The 20,804-nt window shown below is 41.9% G+C and overlaps 1 protein-coding gene and 1 long non-coding RNA gene across 2 annotated transcripts in view; both read left to right on the top strand.

Moving 5' to 3' along the window:
- The window catches only part of LOC122335474, a 36,392-nt gene that overhangs the window by 13,239 nt on the left and 2,349 nt on the right, over positions 1–20,804 (top strand). The gene's annotated exons all lie outside the window — the stretch shown is intronic.
- olig3 (oligodendrocyte transcription factor 3) lies at positions 2,542–4,796 on the top strand. The gene has a single exon (XM_043233356.1). The coding sequence runs from the start codon at positions 2,980–2,982 to the stop codon at positions 3,766–3,768; it is 789 nt and encodes a 262-aa protein (XP_043089291.1). The 5' UTR covers positions 2,542–2,979; the 3' UTR covers positions 3,769–4,796.

Genomic DNA, 20,804 nt, shown 5'->3' with positions numbered 1-20,804 from the left:
GACAACTTGCCTACGCGACCTTGAGCTGAACTGATTTTGTACAGTCAAAAAAAAAAATTTCCACACAGCAGATGTTTTTTTTTTTTTTTTTTTTTTTTTTTACTTGTTTGGTGCAGCAGAACCAGCCCAAGGCATAAGAAAACTAAACGGCTGCTTAGGGCCCCGGGGCCACCGGAGGGCCCCCAAGAGTAGCCTACATGAAATTACTTTTTTTTTTATTTAATTCACAATATATTATGCCGATGGACAATGGTAATTTTACAGAAGCGCAATATTAACTAATACAATTATTTGTACATATCAATTTATTATTCCGCATCTTTTTTTCTGAGTTTCTGAGTTTTCTGAGGGAACCCCGAATAAAATTATGCTTAGGGCCCCATCAAGGCTTGGGCCCTGTGGTGCAAGTGAGGATAACAAAACCAAATAAAATATTATTCTCAAAAAGTCTTCATGCAGTGGAGTGAAATTGAAGACCAATTTTTTTTTTTTATTACATTTTTTTTGTTCTAGTTCACAAACTGAACAAAACGAAGCATTGATTGCTATTCGGTTGAGCTAATTAAATTTAGCATCTGAATAGTTTTTGGTTGATTGTAATCCATCATATACCTTTCTATGTAATTTGACATTATTAAAATGAATTTGTTCTAAAAAAAAACAGGTTAGCCGTGTGCCTCGTCATATTTCATTTTCTATAACGAATAAACTGCTTTGGATTTTCTAATCAGCACAGAACAAAACGAACGCTCGAACCTTATTATCAATGATCCGCCACCACTACATGTATTAAAAATTATGTAATAATGTGAGAAATGCGCGTGTGAGAAAACCTCTACTTAAAACGCCCAGAAAAACATTGTGGAAAACCTCCAGCCTCGTACTACTTGGGTGGAAATGTCGTTATCTAATGCAAAGGACTTTATACAGTTTCTGTCGTTTTTGGAGCCACTGTGGAATTTGAACTGCCTTGTTGTGGTTTCTGAGGGCCAGGATCCGTGCGGGGAATGAGTGGGACGCTCCAGACCGTCCAGCGAAGGGGGTCCCGCCGTTGGGGTTTCCTTGAGACCCCCCACCGCTCTACATCCCCGTAACGGCCACATTCAGTCCCCTCCCGTCCCGCTCCTCCGGACTCTTCCCTCTCCTCTCCTCTCCCCTCCGCTCACACACTGAGACATTTTTCCACATTGGCCGGATTAGGAACACTTTCACTTAGATCTATGCGGTCGCCCCCACAGACAAAGAAACACTTGGAGACAGGATTAGTAGGATTAAAAAGGATTCACATATGTCCAGTTCAAGCAATTGGTATTCAAAGCTTTACACTTTCAAATGCCACCAAGAGAGAGTAAAGCAGTCCCGAGCTTTTCTTTGCATTGCAGCACCTTTATGAGAAACGATTCCCTTTCAACTTCCTCTGTGCTGCGGTGAATTCATGTTTTCACTCTTTTTATGAGAGGATTGTATTGCTGTGGAAAACCAGTGAGACTAGCAGGGGGAAGGCTTTTTTTCTTCTCCAAATGCCCAAAATCGGGAACTTCTACCTATTTCAGAAAGCTTTTCGTATTTACGCTCGCTTTTAATTTCACCTTGTACGCATAAATCTAGATCGTTTCCATAATTATGAGACGGTTTGTGTCGTACAAAACCGCATCTTATTACGCGAACTAATTTATCTTTCTTTTTTTGGGTTTATTTGTCCGGAGTTAACAGACCCCTTTAGTTATTTTAAACTGTAACGATATCAGATTCCACATTAAGTCTGTGACTTAAGACATCAATAAAAGAATAATAATGCATAAGAAAAACATTATATTTGCTATATTTGTAATGCATAACAAAAGATCTTGGAACTAATCATTTAATAGGCATGTTGTCATATAACGAAATACATTTTTTTCTTAATAATAATCATTGTAATCCTTTTCATTTTGTTAATGCATGAGCAAGATCTGTGCGTATTGTCTGTTTTTATAATATCGTAATAAATGGATAGCATCTTGTCAGATAATTAACTAAAGGTGACAGAAGACTGTCTTCGTTAACGTCAGGTGATGTATAAGAATTATTAACATGTTTAGAATATGCTTTATTCATCTTTCTGTGACATATTGAAACGCAAATAAACATGTAGTTGAATTTGTCTTTTTGCAAGCAGAAAAATAGGCTTAAACATCGCTTATCTAACAAAATGCATATTAAATGGACAGCATTCAATTTCGCCCCAAGAGAAAAATTGTCTGTTATTAAATGTTAATAATCATATCGCCAGAATTCTGTTTGCAGCCTATCGATTGAAAACGGACCTTCAGTCGTTCCTCAGAGCAATTCAATGAAAGGTTTAGTTTATACTGTATTGCATTGCGTCCACTTATTCATAATATAACGCGTGCCATCTTCGGTTGTAACAATGTCTGTCAAAGTTGACCGTTTTAACGAAAGTGATAAGGCTCCATCAGCGCTCTGCGACGCGTACCAGCAAACCTGACAGCGCGCGAATCTCACGACCGCACACCCGTGACAAGAAACGATGCGAGGCGCATTGCGAGCGACCCGGCGTCGTTTCTTAAGCGTGGAGAAGTATTTGCAAACTTTCAGAGGCTCCTGGGCTCAAGTGTCTCCCCGCGGCGTCGTTACAATGAATGTGAATAGATGCTCCTTTGGTCAATGGGACAGTCAAAGCACACCGCTCTAGATAATGGGGACGTCATCCTAACAAGACCGTTATGAATAGAGGGGCTCCTTTTGTTTGGCCCCTCTCGAGCAGCGCTATAAATACGGAGCCCTGTGATGCGACGCCACAGAAGCAAGAGGTGCGAGATCAAACCAGGAGACACGGCCTCGGTCTGCGGAGAGAGACAGAGAGAGGGAGCGAGAGAGAGGCTCCGGTGGGATAAATCAGGTGATCAAGCAGGAGTGACTTGAAATAAAAACAAGGCAAGAGCGAGAGACAACCTCCTACCCGAGCGCAGCCATAAAATGAATTCGGACTCCAGCTCCAGCAGAGCTTCCTCTCCAGACATGGATGGGATGTACCACCACCACCACCACCACCACCACCTGCATCCTCAAGACGGCCGCCTGAACTCGGTGTCGTCCACGCAGAGCGAGCTGCTCCAGAAGATGACGGGCGAGCACGGGTCCAAGACTCCCTCCGGCAGCAAGTACAAGCTCAAGAAGCAGGTGACCGAGCAGGAGATCCAGCAGCTGCGCCTGAAGATCAACGGCCGGGAGCGCAAGCGCATGCACGACTTGAACCTGGCGATGGACGGGCTCCGCGAGGTCATGCCGTACGCGCACGGGCCGTCGGTGCGCAAGCTCTCCAAGATCGCCACGCTTCTGCTGGCCAGAAACTACATCCTGATGCTGACGAGCTCGCTGGACGAGATGAAGCGGCTGGTGGGCGAGATCTACGGCGGCCACCACTCTGCGTTTCACTGCGGGACGGCGGGCCACGGCGGCGCGAGCGCGGCGGCGGCGGCGGCGGCGGCGGCGCACCAGGTGCACCCTCTCCTCGGGAGCGCGCTGACCTCGTCGGCCTCCGCGTCGCTTTCGAGCACGTTACCGGGACTTACCTCCATCAGGGCGCCGCACTCTTTGATGAAGAGCAGCCCCGCGCCTCCGCTGCAGCTCGGCGGCTCGTTCCAGCACTGGGCGGGCTTGCCGTGCCCCTGCACGATCTGCCAGGTGCCGCCGCCTCCCCACCTGCCCATCACCTCCACGGGACTGACGAGGCTTTCCACAGAGAGCAAGGACGCGATGAAGTGAACAGCGCGCGCACTGGACTTTGCATGATCTGTCTGTCTGTCTGTCTGTCTGTGTGTTTTAGCCCTTACGAGTTCGCAACTTCGTCCTTGTAACAAGGATCTCTTCGATTGCTTTTGTAAGGTAACCACTTTACCGTTATGGAGTACGTGCTGCATAACGCTCTGTAAATTCACTGTAAATGAGAGTAAATTGTTCTATTTGAGGTGGAGTCTGTGTGTTTGAAGCTGCCCTGGGAACGCGAGCACTCGCTCCCCTCTCCAAACTTTGCCGTGGTAACCGTAGCGTCCGCCAAAAAGCGCAGAGAAAACGCGCAGAGTTTCCGGTGACGCTCGGCGGGTCGCTTTTGCGCGTTCTGTCAGCTAGGCTCATCAGTAGACTGCCTGGTTAATAAATGCTAACTATTTATTCCGCTGGCTGCGATGTGGTCGCTTCCACTTATTCGAACCCTAACTCCAGGTGCACTCCGAGGAGAGTTAGACGTTAGTTACGCGTAAAAGGGCCCCGTCAGAAGGGTTCCAGTGTAAAACAGTAACGTGGGATCTCCTAGATTCTGACTTTATTCATCTCTTCTGTAGTTTCTAGGGCGCAGGCTGTCCCGGTGAGGGTCGGCAAGGCCACTTGTTGATCACGTGATGTGGGGGAGTCCGCGCGCACGTATCTTTTTCGCAAAGGGTATAAAAAGACGTGTTCCTTGTAACAAGGATTGTGAAATGGCATTTCGGATGAAAACTGTACGACTGTGGATTTAGTTCGCACTAGAGTGGTATTATTATATCTTCTTCGATTATTTTATTCATCCACCGTCAGCCTAAGTACTAGCTGAACCTTCAGTCGTGTTATTTCTGTGTCGTATCTTTATTTGAAATCCTTCGGCATGGCATCTTGTTCAAACAACCTATAAGCATGATCTTTTTTTCCTTGGAAAAATTTTGTTATTCCAGAGAGATTGCCGTGGTCTTTATTTTTGTACATTCTTGTTGACAAATGAGATATTTATTATTGCCCAGTGTTCCTGGATGAAATTTCAATAAAACGTTGCTGTAAAAAAAAAACCGAAACGTGTTTGTGTTGTGTATATTTTGTGCATATTGAATTAATTGTGCTTTATGCAAAAAAAAAAAAAAAAAAAAAAAAAAACGTCCCAGTCCGTTCTAACGTATCAGAACGGTCACAGAAAATCATGGCTATTATCAGTTTCGTTTCATATAATTGCATGCGAATCAAATATTTTTTCACACCGTTTCAAAAAATAACGCGTGACGGCCGGAAATGGTTTCTTTCGGATTAATCAACTAATGATAAAAAGGAGAGAAAATAATGTCATGTTCTCAAACGTTTAATTTGCGCGTGCTAGAAAAAACGCCGCGAGCTGACAAACGCGAATGCCGGTTTAAAAAACGATTTTAACGAAACAAATAAAAATGTTTTGCGCGATGACACAGCAAAATTAAATTAATTGTAAAGCCTGATTTATTATAAGATACAGGCTACCGATTAAACATTAATTAAACAAGCAGCCTATTAGCAACAATAAAACAGGCTAAACAATTTTACATCAATAAAAGCGACAGTTTAAAATAAAACAGCCTTAATAAAAACATTAAAACAGTTCTGTTTTTATTCTAACGCAATGCCGCGATGATTTCCTTCATTTATGTCTTACGTCGATATTTTTAAAATCGCTCGAGGAAATATGCTCTTCTTCATCGCGACATCCCTAAAATAATAGGCGATTTCCTTAAGTGTCAGCGGGAGAAGTAAATGATAAAATTGCGCTGGACACATTTGAAACACAAAGGCAGTCCCTCGGGTCCTTTCACAGACCCAGCGCACATCAGATAGGCAGCAGCTGAATGTATGTTTGTAGAGATTACAAGTTAATTGTTCATAGGGGAATGGGAGAAGAAAACATCAGAGAGGCCTTGCGGATTACAGGACCCTAAATGCGGAAGATTAGATATTCAGGACTCTATTCTTGGGGGATGTAAATGAGGCGAAGGATTAAAAAGCCCTTTGTAACTGACTCGTTGAGGGGCTCGAGTCCCTTTTTAGACAAGTAACAAGAAGCTCCCGGGCGAGAATGGTGAGCTAGTTTTACACTTTGTTTTTAGGGACTACAAACAGCGTATGAACACCGGCCAGGACCCGAGCCAGATGGACGGAAAGCAGCGAGCTCACTTCGGGACAAACGCCGCGCTGGCAATAGACGTTTGCGTAATTGGATTCGTTCTGCTGCGCAAAGCGTTATTTTATCCGCTGATTTAGAGAATTAGTATTTGTCGCAGGAAACGGGGTGTTAAATCTGGGTTTCCAGAAGGAAAGTAGCAGTGCAGGGCAGACGTTTAAAAGCGTTTCAGTCCGGTTCGGCTTTGGTTCTGTGATAATTATATCATTTCTGCGCGGCACACTTTATAGATGCTAAAATGCATGCAAGAAAGAAATAAAAAAAAAGACCAGTCGTAATATACAAATAAATTCAAGAAGGCCAGTCGTGATTTTTATTTTTTTTTGTTCCATTATCCATTCCATTTTAAAATGTGAAAAAGCTCTTTTTAATTTTAATTTTAAATAACATGTTTTCTAGAATGCTACCTATTTATTCTTAGTAGTTTTAGTAGTAGTAGCTTAGTGTTTAAAATGTTCAACCACTAGGCCTACTGGTGTACGTCGTTTGGCGCTTCGGCTGAAGTTGACCAATCAGCGTTACGCAAACGCAAGCGTCGTAAACTTCTAATTGTTGAAACCTGCCTCATGTAGCCACACCCCATACGGCGGAAATTGTGCGCAAAATAAGTTCAACGCGAATCTGTAGTCAAATTGAGTGGTTTAGAAGTAATTTCACATTTTCTAAAAAAAAAAAAAACAAACAAAAAAAGAACCACAAAACACTTGCTGTTACAGTGTTAAGTTCTTACGCGTGGTTGGCAGGGTGTTACTCAGTGGTTCTGAAATTAACCCAACCTGAAAATATTGTATTCGGGTCTCCAGATGTGGCCGCGCGAGCGTCCATCCGCGTCACGTGATCTGAGCCGTCATTAACGCGCAGCGCGAGCGTCACGCGCTAATATTTACACGGCAAAGTTTACGACATAGAGCTCTCTACTGCGTTACGGCCCGTCTGCTCTTGCTCTAGATTGTTTTGCGTTCCAAGCAGCGCCTAAGCTGCGGGCCAGCAAAATGGAAAGCAGCATGCGGCATACTGTCGCTCGCTTCTGGAGTCAGAATCTGTCATTTGTCAAAGTCTGTGTTTATGTGTTATGTCTTCCAAAAAAGCATCTGCGAGGCCGGCGATGCAGCCAATGAGAGCTCGGCGCGAAGCAATTCTCACGCGCTCGCTCGAAAGTAAATTAAACGCCTCATGGTATTTTTCGCTCCATGCCTCTCCCTTTGTTTCCTTTAATTACAGTTTGGTGGTTAATAAACTCCTTTCCTGCTGGTGCTTCATTAACCATTCTGATTGGTATGATAACATGTTTGTTTACAGTTTCCTTTTACAAAGTTGAGGTAGTTTTCAAAGTGAACTGAACCGACCTCAGCGGCACACTTGACCTGTTGAAGAATCATCTGATGCCTAACTTGCTGTCCTGGTGCAATTTTTTAGTGAGGTAAGATGATTTGTAGCTTCAAAATATATGTGTGCTCTGTATATATATATATATTGATTAATCGTTTGACAGTTTTGTTTTAAATTAATCTTTATTTTGCACAGCACGTGACTTGACATAAGCAGCTGGGTTCATCATGTAAACGCACCATGCGGATTTAGGCAAACAGGTTAATTTTTGCAGGATCCTAAGTTTACTTAGCGCGCTGAAGCAAGCTAAGAAGGCACCAGATTGCCTGCCGTAAAACTCGGAGGGGTCAAGCGGGGTTGGAAGAGGCTCGCATGCTCCCGGGTAATTTCCCGCGGCCGCTGTCGAAAAGACAGCTACGCTAAGTGGAGCCCTTTCTTTTCACACATGACAAATGGGTAGTCCTCGCCAGTGGACACACCTGTTACTGGAAACACTTGAGATTTTACACTTTCCAGAGTGGCCTTATTACCATCCGAGCGCTCAAAGGTCCCGAACAATGGACGCGGACGCTAACAATGCTCCCGGCCCAGGGCTAAAGAGAGTCCCGTCAAAGCCAGGCTTGTGCCGGGCAACACCGGGGGCTGCAATTGAAAATAAATTTCAGTTGAATGAGGGCATGGGGCACATCGGAGGAACCCGCGAGCTTGGGCTAGAACAAAAGCAGTTGCGGGGATAAGTTATTGACTCTGCTGACAGGATGAATGCAGTTCATTATGCCTGCCAGTTACTCCGGTCCATGTCCGGGGCTGAATTAGGTGGCAGGTGCATGAGCCATTTTGCTCTGCCCCCGGGGAATGCCTAAGGCCTGTCATCAGCTGATTTCATAGACAAATGTTTATCCCATACAGCCAAAACAGAAAGCATATTTCCATCATAAGAGCGTTTTGCAACAGCCATTAGTGTCACCGCTCATTTGCATGTTAATTGTGCAGTTAAAACGGTAATGTCCGCGTTTGCTATTGTTCGCGCTATACACGGGTATGATTTAAACGCTGCGCCGACCTGCTTTATTAGTTTCGAGAAACTTTTTGCTTGCTGCGTTCACACCGCCGCCGTTCCTCCACGTACCGACCAGCAGAATGTGCTCATTTAAATCGATCGTTCATCAGCATTCATCCTGGAAGGACTTCATTGCCGACGAGCAAATTACAAGCTAAACGGACTAAACAGGAAAGCGCAAACCCTGGAGCCGAATGACAGAGAAGCAGATCCTTTTTTGTGTTAGTCAATCTACAACATCCAAGTCAGCATTTGGCATCCCTTTTTACTCTAAATACGACAACATAAAAGAGCGAGGCTCTCAGTTCTGTGCTCCGTAATGTTCTCCTACTGTGTCTGACAGATGGCGTTCACTAGTTGGCCATAAATGGCTGTCACTGAGTGTTTGTCTGTCTGCCAGTAGCCTATGGATAAGGGACTCCCTGGGAGAATGTTACTGCCCTGATATTGCCCAAAAACGAAATGTCCTTGATTGTCAACCGCCAGCGAGCGCGGTCCTCGTGCCACCCGGCCTTCTGGTCAGAGAGAGGGAGGTTTTTGGGAGCAGGTGTGATCAAAGGATGTGTGTTTATTTAAATTGCGCTGCGACACATGCTTGAAAGCTGCCGCGGCTCATGTAGCACGAGGTGGACATGCTCTGTAAGATGTTGGGATGCATGGGGTCAGTGGGTTCAAGAGGAAGTAGGCAATGTGGAAACGGCTTAATGAAGTAGTCCAAGCGAGCGAATAAATGTCCCAGTTTAGCGTGCTGTCGCTACTTTAAAAACGATGCAACTCTGAGCAGCTGTCCAACTCAAACGCCACACTTCACAGGACTTTGGGGCAGAAGTAAAGGTACTGTACCTCCAGGCGGTGGCAGATCAGGGAATGCTCCATTTGGTGCTGTTACTGGTGTAGAGGTTTGAAGCGTAATCTTTCCTGCGACAGTCCATGTATCGTCAGATTAGTGATTGGGAAAACAGTTTTTTCCCCACTGAACGATTCTCTACATTTGGATTGAGTTAAGGTCACTTTAAGACTTTGAACGTAGAAAAATATATATTACCATGGTCTTTTTTTTTCTTCTTCTGAATTTTAGTTGGCAATACTTTATTTGGATAGTCCGCTTTAGACATAATACTAACAGTAAGTAAAAAAATTTTTCACATGAGCTGACTTAAAGGGTATCCTAGGTATATGTGACTTCTTTCAGACGAATTCAACCTTTTAAATTCTGGCATTGCAGTGGGCGGGAAATCAATAAAGTGTTACTGTCAATATGTTAGTCTTAAGGCTATCTATAAGCCAGTGTGCTCCGAAACAGTGACAAAATTTGTATTTAGAAAATATAAGATCTCGAAACTTGCAGTTCCGTCACTTCCGGCCAAACGGATCAATAGCTATTGGCTATTTTAAAAAGGGGGTGGGGCTGCTCGATATGTCCCACCCTGTCTTCCTGTTTAATAATGACGCGTGTTTCAAGGCACTTCACGGGTCTTAAACTTTAAATAAAGTGCACGCAAACATAATTAAAAAATCTCTCACACAGTTCCAGGGACCTGTGGGACGTTTTGTTAAAGTTTCAGCACACTTTATTTGACATGTTTTAGACTGTTAAAGGGAACCGCCAGCCTACTGCAATGATAGAGCTTAAAAGTGCCTGGACAATTTTTAGTACGACTCCGATTGGATTCGTCTGAAAGAAGAAAGTCGCATACACCTAGGATGCTTCGAAGGCAAGTAAAAGACTCATTTTCATTCCCTCAGTCCAACTTTTGATATTTCAATACTCCTGGTCACATACATTATTTTTTATATAAATCCAGAAGAAATTGCTCTAACCCTATCTCAGGAAAGTGCATATAAATAGTCAAACAAAAATGAAAATTATTGTATTGACGTGTAAAAATTGATATACATGGCATGTGTGTGCTAGGCGATGGGTAGGGTTAGGGTTGTGGGGTAGATTTTTCTCATATGCACGCCAACAAATTTCATATCATACGCATGTGAAAATTGCATATTTTATGCACACCAAACGTGTGTCACTATTTGGAGCACTATTTATGTGCATTTTAATGAGAACTCAGAAAACGTAAGACTGAACCAGTTTGAAAATATACTGTTAGTGCGAAAGTTTAAAAAATTCTCTGTTTTACTTTAAGAATTTTGTACTTTTGATTACAAATTCAGCCAAAAGCATGGGTAGTTATTATTACCACTCGGCAACACAGAATTATGGTAATTCCCACATGACGGGAATGCACCAACAACTCTGTGTGGCACAGCTGATAGAAAGATGAAAACACAGATAGAGCAAGATGTGAGACGTCTGTAGGACGTAATGTGTGTGCCAGCTCGTGTCTTGGCATAGGGAAGCGTGGTAGTGCCCCTCACTGTAGGGGACGTTGTTCGACAGAATGATGTAGGCACACAATGAGAGCGTTGGCGTAAATGTAATGGCAGTCAAGTGTGCACAGGGACACGGTGGACTGCTTATATTCAGCTGTCAAAGGTTTGCTGACTTATAAATCAGCTATAGAGACCTAAAAATGTATGCATCGAGCCCAGGTCTCTACAGCGGTGGAATAATGCGAGATGATTCTCGATTAGGCAAGCGTATGGATCGTCTCTCCGGAGGCACATTATCTCAAACAAATCCGATTGAGCAAAATTGATACAGTGACTACTTAATCACACGCACAAAGGGGAGTGGTGTACGCTAATTAGGGCACATCATGCAGCCTTTTGGTAAATGGCTGGCTGTCAGCTCTGGTCGGCTGCTGAGAGAGAGAGGCTAGTTAGCGCGCCGATGGCTGAGACGCTGACAGTTTGGCTGAACGATCGCTCCGCGCGTGGCACGCATGCAGATGGTACGACGCAAGCTTAAGCTCCAAGTGCTCATTATAGTGCGCTCCGTTGCATCGCGTGCACGATCTGGACTGGAACATTGAAACTTGATGATTCAGAGGCTGCTGCTGGTGAACCGTTGAACTAGTGCCGCTCAACTCTGGGTTATGCAAGGAGTACTGTAACACAAATATCACAGTGTTCACCAAACCAGGGGTTTTGCTGGTTGTTTCTGCTTACACACCTTTTCAAAACTTTGTATGTGTTACACAGAGAGCTGTGTGCTGTGTCTTGCAAAAAGGTTTTTATGAAATTGAAACAGAGTCAAACTCAAGTCTTTTAGAAACTATGTGACGAGTGGAGACTCACTTGTGTCAAATACACTGACAATAATAAGAAATGTGCCAGTGAATCAGCATATTAGAATAATGTCAGATGCTGAAAATTCAGATTTAATCACGGCGATCACTAAAATTTAAATTGCGATGATGTGAAGATATTTTTAATCAAATAAACGCAGCCTTAGTGACCATTCTTGTAGAGTAATAAAAAAATGACCTAATTGTCTGGTAGTGTATCATTTGCCAAATAAAATATTACAGAACGTTTCGTGTGTTTGAATTTGTTTCCTGTTCTGTCTCATTGTGGCATCAGCTCTTTCAGATGAACGGTTAACGGCAGAGCGAGCTGTGGTAAAGCTCATGTCGTCTCTGTTGTGGTGTGTGTGGAGGTCGAGGACTGCTCGGCGAGGCTTCGAGCGGCTCAATGAAGCTGGCCGTGTGCCAGAAGACATCGGTCACGGTGGGCGCTCTTGAATGCCGTTTCAATGTAAACGACAGACGGTTTTCTAGTAAAAACAAATGCACAATGAATTGAGAGATACCTTAATACCTTTTACTTCGAATCGCTGTTTATACACGCTACACAGCAGGATATTAGAATATTAATCATTCCACGATTTAACGCACAAAAGAAATGAATTTGTTATTATCTATAAATCAACGTTTTTTTACATTTGTAACAAAACAAAAAATTACAAGTACACTTACGGCATTAAGTTAAATGACATGGAGCTGTAACGTGAAGCACTGAGTGAGTGTGTGTGTGTGTGTGTGTGTGTGTCAGGCCAGCAGAGCTAATTACAGTGTGTGTGCTGTGCGCTGGTGTGAAAACAGAAGTGACAGCAGCGTTGGTCCGTCTGCAGCGCAGGATTGAGCCCCCCGCGTCTGGCTAGGCCAGAGTCATCATATGGACAAATCACAACTGATCTGGAGCTGTAATGGATGCCAGATGTTAACGCTTTGTACCCAATGGCTCTCCTGAGAGCTCACCTAATCGGAAGAGAGACATCGCTGTGGTGTGTGTGTGTGTGTGTGTGTGTGTGTGTGTGGCTGCTGCTGATATATTACAGAATATTTATATTTGTGAGCAGAATCTCAAAACCCTTAAATAATATTGCCTAGAAGACACAGTACTGTCTATTTGTGGATATATTTATCTGTATATTTAACACAGATAAATTCTACATTTGTATGTATTATAAGAACAATTTTTGTAAGTATGTATAGCTTATTGTTTATGATATGTAATGGGGTATAGCATACTGTTGTATATAAATATGAAAATGCAGGATTTTTTATATATATATATATATATATATATATATATATATATATATATATATATATATATACAGTCATGTGAAAAAATTAGGACACTCTTTGAAAGCATGTGGTTCTATTGTAACATTTTTAATAAATGGTTATTTCATCTCAGTTTCAACAATACAGAGAGATTAAAGTAATCAAACTAAACAATGAAAACTGAAGAAAAGTCTTTTCAAGATCTTCTGTAAATGTCATTCTACAAAAATGCCTATTCTAACTGAGGAAAAAGATAGGACACCCTCACATGTATTCCCTCTTAAATTGGCTCAGATCTCACACAGGTACATCACACCAGGTGCACATAATTAGTAGATCGTTACTCTGCATGTTGAATGAGGCTTGCCCTATTTAAACCTCAGACATTTAGTTTGGTGTGCTCCTGACTGTTGAAGTGAGAGTGAGCACCATGGTGAGAGCAAAAGAGCTGTCAGAGGACTTCAGAAAAAAGATTGTAGCAGCCTATGAGTCTGGGAAGGGATTTAAAAAGATCTCAAAAGATTTTGAAATCAGCCATTCCACTGTCCGGAAGATAGTCTACAAGTGGAGGACTTTCAAAACAACTGCCAACATGCCCAGGACTGGTCGCCCCAGCAAGTTCACCCCAAGAGCAGACCACAAGATGCTAAAAGAGGTCTCCAAAAACCCTAAAGTGTCATCTCGAGAACTACAGCAGGCTCTGGTTACTGTTGATGTAGAAGTACATGCCTCTACAATCAGAAAGAGACTGTACAAGTTTAACTTGCATGGGAGGTGTGCAAGGAGGAAACCTTTGCTTTCCAACAGAAACATCAAGGCCAGACTGACATTTGCCAGAGATAAAGTTGACAAAGACCAGGACTTCTGGAATAATGTTCTTTGGACAGATGAGTCCAAAATTTAATTATTTGGACACAAGAGCAGAGGACATGTTTGGCGTAAACCAAACACAGCATTCCAAGAAAAGAACCTCATACCAACTGTGAAGCATGGAGGTGGAAGTGTCATGGTTTGGGGCTCCTGGACCCTGGTCAGCTCACCATCATAGAATCCCCCATGAATTCTACTGTGTATCAGAAGGTGCTTGAAGAACATGTGAGACCATCAGTTAGAAAATTAAAGCTGAAGCGGAACTGGACCATGCAACATGACAATGACCCAAAACATACTAGTAAATCAACCAAAGATTGGCTGAAAAAGAAGAAATGGAGAGTCCTGGAATGGCCAAGTCAAAGTCCAGATTTGAATCCCATTGAGATGCTGTGGGGTGACTTGAAAAGGGCTGTCTGTGCAAGAAACCCTCAAACATCTCACAGCTGAAAAAGTTCTGCATTGAGGAGTGGGGTAAAATTTCCTCAGACCGATGTCGGAGACTGGTAGATGGCTACAAGAACCGTCTCACTGCCGTTATTTCAGCCAAAGGAGGTAACACTCGCTATTAGGGGCAAGGGTGTCCTATCTTTTTCCTCAGTTAGAATAGGCATTTTTGTAGAATGACATGTACAGAAGATCTTGAAAAGACTTTTCTTCAGTTTTCATTGTTTAGTTTGATTACTTTAATCTCTCTGTATTGTTGAAACTGAGATGAAATAACCATTTATTAAAAATGTTACAATAGAACCACATGCTTTCAAAGGGTGTCCTAATTTTTTCACATGACTGTATATATATATGCAGTGCAAAATTGTAAGATTATTTATAATTTTTTTAAAAAAAAATAATGCGGGATTTCTTAACTATAATGTCATTAAACAAATGAGGAATGAACAAAACCTATGCATTCATTAAATAAACGTTTTTCTCCAAAAAAATCCTTTTTTCTCAATAAAGGATTTTAACCTGATTAACAGATCATATAATTTGTAACACACACACACATATATATATATATATATATATATATATATATATATATATATATATATATATATATGTGTGTGTGTGTGTGTGATGCAAATAATATTTAATATATATACTGCATTAGAAATTGTAAAAATGCCAACTGAAATTTTATAGAAATAAGTAAAAATGTGCTGAATTGGTGCAAGAACGTCATCACTACTGTTAATACTAAAATATGATTTCTGAAGGATCATGTGAGACCAAAGACTGGATAACACTAAAAAATCAGTTTTAATCACAGCAACAAATGACTTTTAAAAATACATTCACATAGACAACTTTTATTTAATCACATAACACAATATTAGAGCTGTTACTGCTTTTTAATGAAATCAATGGAGCCTTTGTAGACTTTGTAGTTCTCACATCACATTCTAGCATAAACAGTATCGTCATTCTCGCATCACTTCATTAAAAAAGTTGAATAATTGCTGGTGCTTTTAACATCAAAATCCCATAGAAATGAATTTAAGATCAGGCTTGTGAACATAAAGTCCATACATTTTTGATACACTGAATGAGAATGAGATGAAGGAAAGCAGGCTTTTACGCAGACCCTGAGCTCAGAAGGCAGTGGAGGGTGTAATGATATGGGTGGAATCACAGGACACTGTTATGGGAAATACAGCAGATGTTAGGTTATATGTGTTGGATGCTGAAATGCAATATAACAGCTGCTCACCATGAGACAGACCATCATGAAGGAGGCCGACAACACAAGTGTGCATTTGGCCATTTGTTCGCATTCATTTTCTCTTTTTTGTTGTTGTTGTTGTCATAAGTACAAACATATAACTGCTAAAAGTGAATTATTCTAAAAATCATGACACCGGTCCAAAACCTTTTCAGCTGAGCAAGCTTCTACCGATTTGACAATAAATTATTGTTACTATCTGAATTCGATTTATGGCTATAAACGATTTGGTGATTTTAAATATTTCGCGACTGCTGCTGCAGCTCCTGGTGTGTTTTGGATCAAATAAATGCATGCTTGGCGAGCAGAAGAGAATTCTTCAAAACAAACTTTGACTGGGAGTGCATGAAACAAACGGCTTCCGTTTGCGCCTGTCCTGAAAAGACGGCGCGGTGATTAACGGCTCAGATCAGCCTCGGTGTCGGGTTGAACACAGCTAAGGTGAACCCATGCGGAGCGCCTCTGTCTCTGCTGTGACGGGAGGAAATGCAGCAGGCTGGCGGCTGTCGCTCTCGTCAATCACGGCCCTCGTTCGTTCTGATCCATCGCTCCGGCAGAAGAGGCCGCTCCATCTGTGCTGCAGAGCCTGCTGGAGTGCCGGGGGCCGGCTACATCCTTATTATCCCATTAGCGAGCCGCAGAGTTCCCTCACGGCTGGAGGATACCTGCTGCTGCTGCTGCTGCTGGAGGACACAAAGAGCAGCGGCGGCACACTTCTCCGTCCACGGCTCACACAGATGTCAGGGACGCCAAGGGATCTCAGATCCCAGGCCCATTTAAAATAGCGATAGCATTACTTTCGAATTTTAGTCAGTAGCGTAATCTCTAGCTTTCAAGTACTCTGACCAGTTTCTTTCTCGTTTTAAAACACTGAAATAAATCCAGTTCTTTGCTGTCGAACTCAAAATGTGAAACGAAAAACGTCAATAATGAGCGTAACTCAAAGACATCAAATTTGCATTCGCATTAGATGCTAGCTATTTCATTTTATTTTAAAACACCAAAAATGACTAGTGATTATTCTTTGCGCGTTACAATCAAATGATTATTTTCTGAAAAAAAGATTAAACCTTATTATTAAGGTTGGTGCTTGTAATTTTAGCTGCTTAATTATTTCAGTCAACTAAATTTGTTCCTATAAAAGCAGCTAAAATCATTTTATTGCAATCTCTTACCTTAAAAAATGTAGTGAATTCAATGAATCCTTTTTTTCAGTCTATGATTGACATGATGTTCGATGCGAATAAAAATGGCACTTTATCCACTGAATATATCTCTAAACTCAAGACCTAACAGCTTAAGACCGACTAAGTTTGTTCTGAGGATTTCGTTGCAAGTCAAAAGTTCTCCCCAGTTTTAGTTTGGAAAGAAGCGAAGTAAACACAAACTAGGATCTCCCATCTGGGAAGGATTATATCCGGTCTATATCGCAGGAAAGCAGCTTAAAAATACGTAAGGCAGGAATAGTAATGCATGTGTGTTTGTTCAGATGACAGCAGGCTCGTGCCTGACCGCATGTACGGTTCTCTCCTCATCAAACGGCCTGTCAGATCTGTCAGTCAGAGCAAACACACCTCCGTCTCCATCTGTCTTTACCCACCAGGAGAACAGAAAGTGATTTTCTCCTATTAGCAACTCATTAGAGTCGGAGTTGCACTTTCTTCTCCAGTCTATTCCCTTTCCATTAGGGCTGATTTGAATACCTGTGCTGGCCTTTGTCCCGCGGCCGGCCCTGCTGCTCGGATGGCCAGTGTTATGCAGGAGCTGGGGAAGTCTGCTGGAGGTTGCTCAGAGGTCATCCATCACCTTCTGTCAAAGAGGAGGTGACCTCCTGGAGAGCCTCCGCCCATGGCTTCCCCACCTACTGCCCCGTCCCGGCATGCTTCTGTAGGATGAGCTTTCACTGTGTGTGTGTGTGTGTGTGTGTGTTTTCATCGCGTGTTAGAAAAGTGCACATAACAAAGAAAGCCACTTTGATATTTCAATGCTTTCTAGCAGCAGAGGAAATGAAGACTTTTAATTAAGTCTCAACAAAGTCTCAGAATGGTTCCGTCAGAAATAAAAGTTTACTCACCCTTAGGCCGAGACTCACCGGAACTGAACTGAAGAAAACCTGAATCTGTCACTTCTGGCCGTTACCACACCAATCGGCGATATAAAAGTCCATCTCTCACATCAGAATCCAGTCACGGAGATGTTTTGGATGTTCTTGATCTGTGCAGATTTCTCTCCTGATTGACTCTTTGACTGGAGACAGGATTATTATATGGATTGTTATGGATATAGTTTCGGTGTAAAGTTTATTGTATCGTTTCTTTGTTTAATTGTTGGTCTTGTTGGTTTTTGTGATCTTCTCATTCACTGCAGAGCATCCATTGCTGAGACAGCGATGCGGAGACACATTTCTACACATATGACCCGTCTTAATCTTGGTGAAGTCAGCTTTTGGGCGACCTCTTAGTAAAGTTGAAGAATTCAATACGAACTCATCCAGTTCTACCACGAACAAATTATTGTATGCATCAACTCTCTCAGTTGTTTCTGTTTTGTATCTCCCGAGGAATCACTTCAGAAGCAACTCTTACTTTACCGAGGGAAACGAACATGATTATTTCCTTCTAATTTGGTAGGGTTTCGGTATATACACCCTCACACTCCTCAGTCCCGTTGGTGTGTGTTGATACTGAACGTGTAGGATCTATATTGTTCTAGGAGTGTCGGGTGCTAATCTGCAGCGTTAGCTGCTAATGAAAAGAAAATATTGTTGATGTGAGAAACACATGGATAATTTGGTTCTACAAGTACAAACTTTTTTCTCTCTGTCTCTGCCCACGCGGTTGGCATGGGCATGAAGACCGGACTGCCGGCCATCTGTGCGCTTGTGTCTTCTGTGTGGACGGCCGAGCCTGACGGGGGCTGGACGCTTTATTTAGGAAACCAACACACCGACTACTGAGCTGAGCTCACAGCTGGGAAACAATCCTATCTACCCCGATCATTTTCCCAACGGCAGGCCTCGCTGGCAGTTACAGCAAATACTCGCACAAACGCAAACAGACGGGGACACATCTGTTTAAGTAGCAATATCTATAAACAATATCTTTTTGTATGGAAATTATGTGTCACGCAGGTTTGTTTTTCAAACCGTTTAAACTGCTCTAATTAAATAAATTGAGATGTTGTACAACTGATAGTGGGACGTCAATAAACGCTGACAATTGAAATGTCTTGCTTGAATGTTGAAAAAGAAAACTTTGTGGAGTGCAGTGAGTACAGGTAAAGTTATGCTCTATTCTGTTACTCTATAATATAACGTTCTATGCTTTTCCTTACGGTTAAAAGGTTTCCCTTATCTTTTTTTTTTTTGCATGTGAAGTGAATATGCAATTTGTATAAAAATGATAAATATTTTTATAATGCATTAGTAAATGCTTAAATTAGCATTAACTAAGATTAATAAATGCTGTAGAATCATTCATTCGCGTTGTTAGCAAATGTTAACCTTGTTGTAAAGTGTCACCGTCATAATATTTCATGATGTGCATCAATAAAAATTCATTTCACTTAATAGTGTATCGTGTCATTTATTCCTCTGTTTCTCGTTACTTATTGAGACAGGATGATAAAGGAGTACTTATATAGCAATAACGTTGACTGAATGGCAGGATATATTTACATGTAATAAAATGTATTTCATAATCATATGACAAGAAAATAGAGACAGGAAGCGCCAAGACATTGAGGAGTGAGACGAGGATGAATCGCAACGAAGCAAAGTGGTCATTTAATGGATATTTAAGCAAAATCTAATTAGAAATTTGTTGCTTATGAGATGCTTTTAACTCTTCAAAATAAAATGATAGAGCTGTACCTTAAAAGGTAGCTTTACTTCGCTTAAATACTTAAAGATTTTGATAATAACTGATTAGTAATAAGCAATAAGAAGTTCATTTGGACAGCTTTAAAGGTGATTTTCTCAATATTTGGATTCAGATTCCAGCTTTTTAAATAGTCGTATCTCCTGTCCTAACACATGATTAAAAAAAAAAGATGCTTCTGTTTTGTAGTCCTCACGGATGAGCGCTGGCTTTGAACGCTTCTCGTCCAATCAGAATTCAGAGTGAGCGCTATCCGCTTTTAATCCACATTTTGCATCACGATCGGAAAGCGTGAATACGATGAAAACAAATGACAGCGAACACCAGTCCCGCAGAATACAGATGCCTCGGAAGGTCCGTGCTGCTGCTGATGATGATAAATGACGGGCACAGCCTTCACGGGGCGCTCTCTCTGGGTTCGGCCCATTGTGTGGGGCTCAGCGGCATCAAAGCGCGGCACACACAGGCCCCGGCCGCGGGCTCCTGGCGCCAGGGCCGCCTGGACACAGAGCTCTCCCAGCACCCGCTTGAAGGGTGTGAAATCGGCATGATTAATAATTACAATTATTTGCAAATGTGCCAGCTGCTCTCGCGCGGCGGATACCTTTGATTTATGATGCTGTAAACGCCTGCGGCTATTGTGCTGTCCAGTGCTGGGGGACATTTATGGCGAACCCGTCGTTACAAAATATGATTTTATCTGCTTTCAGGGCTTTACCCCGTTCACAGTCTCTCTCACACACACACACACACGCTTACCTTATCCAGAGAGGCTTTCTCTCCGAACAAAAGCATCTGGTCGCTGCGGACCGGAGCAGCAATGCTATTGTGTGTGCTGTTGCTCACAGGGACACTTGATGGCGTTTGATGCAGGCAGCTTCATGTGGCTTCAAATGAATATGTATCAACACCCTGTGACAATGCATTGAGCTACTGTATAATTCATATCTGGAAATTTCATTTAAGACTAAGTAGGGTTGAAGAGAGAGAGAGAAAATACGTTTCAGGGATTTAAAAATATATGCATTAACGCGCGTGACGTTAAATTAAACGTGCACTTTCCGATTTTCTCTAAACTAAATGAAATTGGCACACAAAAATTGCGACAGAAACATCTGTTAATCTGCACTCAAGCAAAAAAGAAGACAGCGTGTAATGATATTCTGTCCAACTAACAAACAAGCAGCCTGATTTATAGCATAATCGCAATGTTTTAAGTTGATTACTCAAAATAAAATAAAGCTGTTCTAATGCATTTTTATCATAACTGAGTAACCGATTAAACATACGTATTAAATGCTCATTGTGAAATATTTCAAGTCTTTACCTTTACTCGAATCTCATATAATAATCTCTTTAATATTTTGACTTCTATGCATAGCATGCTAGAAATAGATTTTTATAGAAATGTAAAACTTTAATTAAAAAGACGATCAATAGAATGCAACAAATGAAATAAAATATTGTTTAAATTACACTCGCTATTAAGTTGATGTAATCCTTTTTATGTAAAAAG

This window comes from Puntigrus tetrazona, unplaced genomic scaffold (genome assembly GCF_018831695.1).
Source record: "Puntigrus tetrazona isolate hp1 unplaced genomic scaffold, ASM1883169v1 S000000793, whole genome shotgun sequence".
NCBI classification, from domain to species: Eukaryota; Metazoa; Chordata; class Actinopteri; order Cypriniformes; family Cyprinidae; genus Puntigrus; species Puntigrus tetrazona.
The sequence above is the reverse complement of the archived record's forward strand: the minus strand, read 5'-3'. Positions and strand labels throughout refer to the sequence as shown.

Coding starts and splice junctions, on each gene's coding strand:
- olig3 (XM_043233356.1), top strand. CDS start 2,980: ATGAATTCGGACTCCAGCTCCAGCAGAGCTTCCTCTCCAGACATGGAT.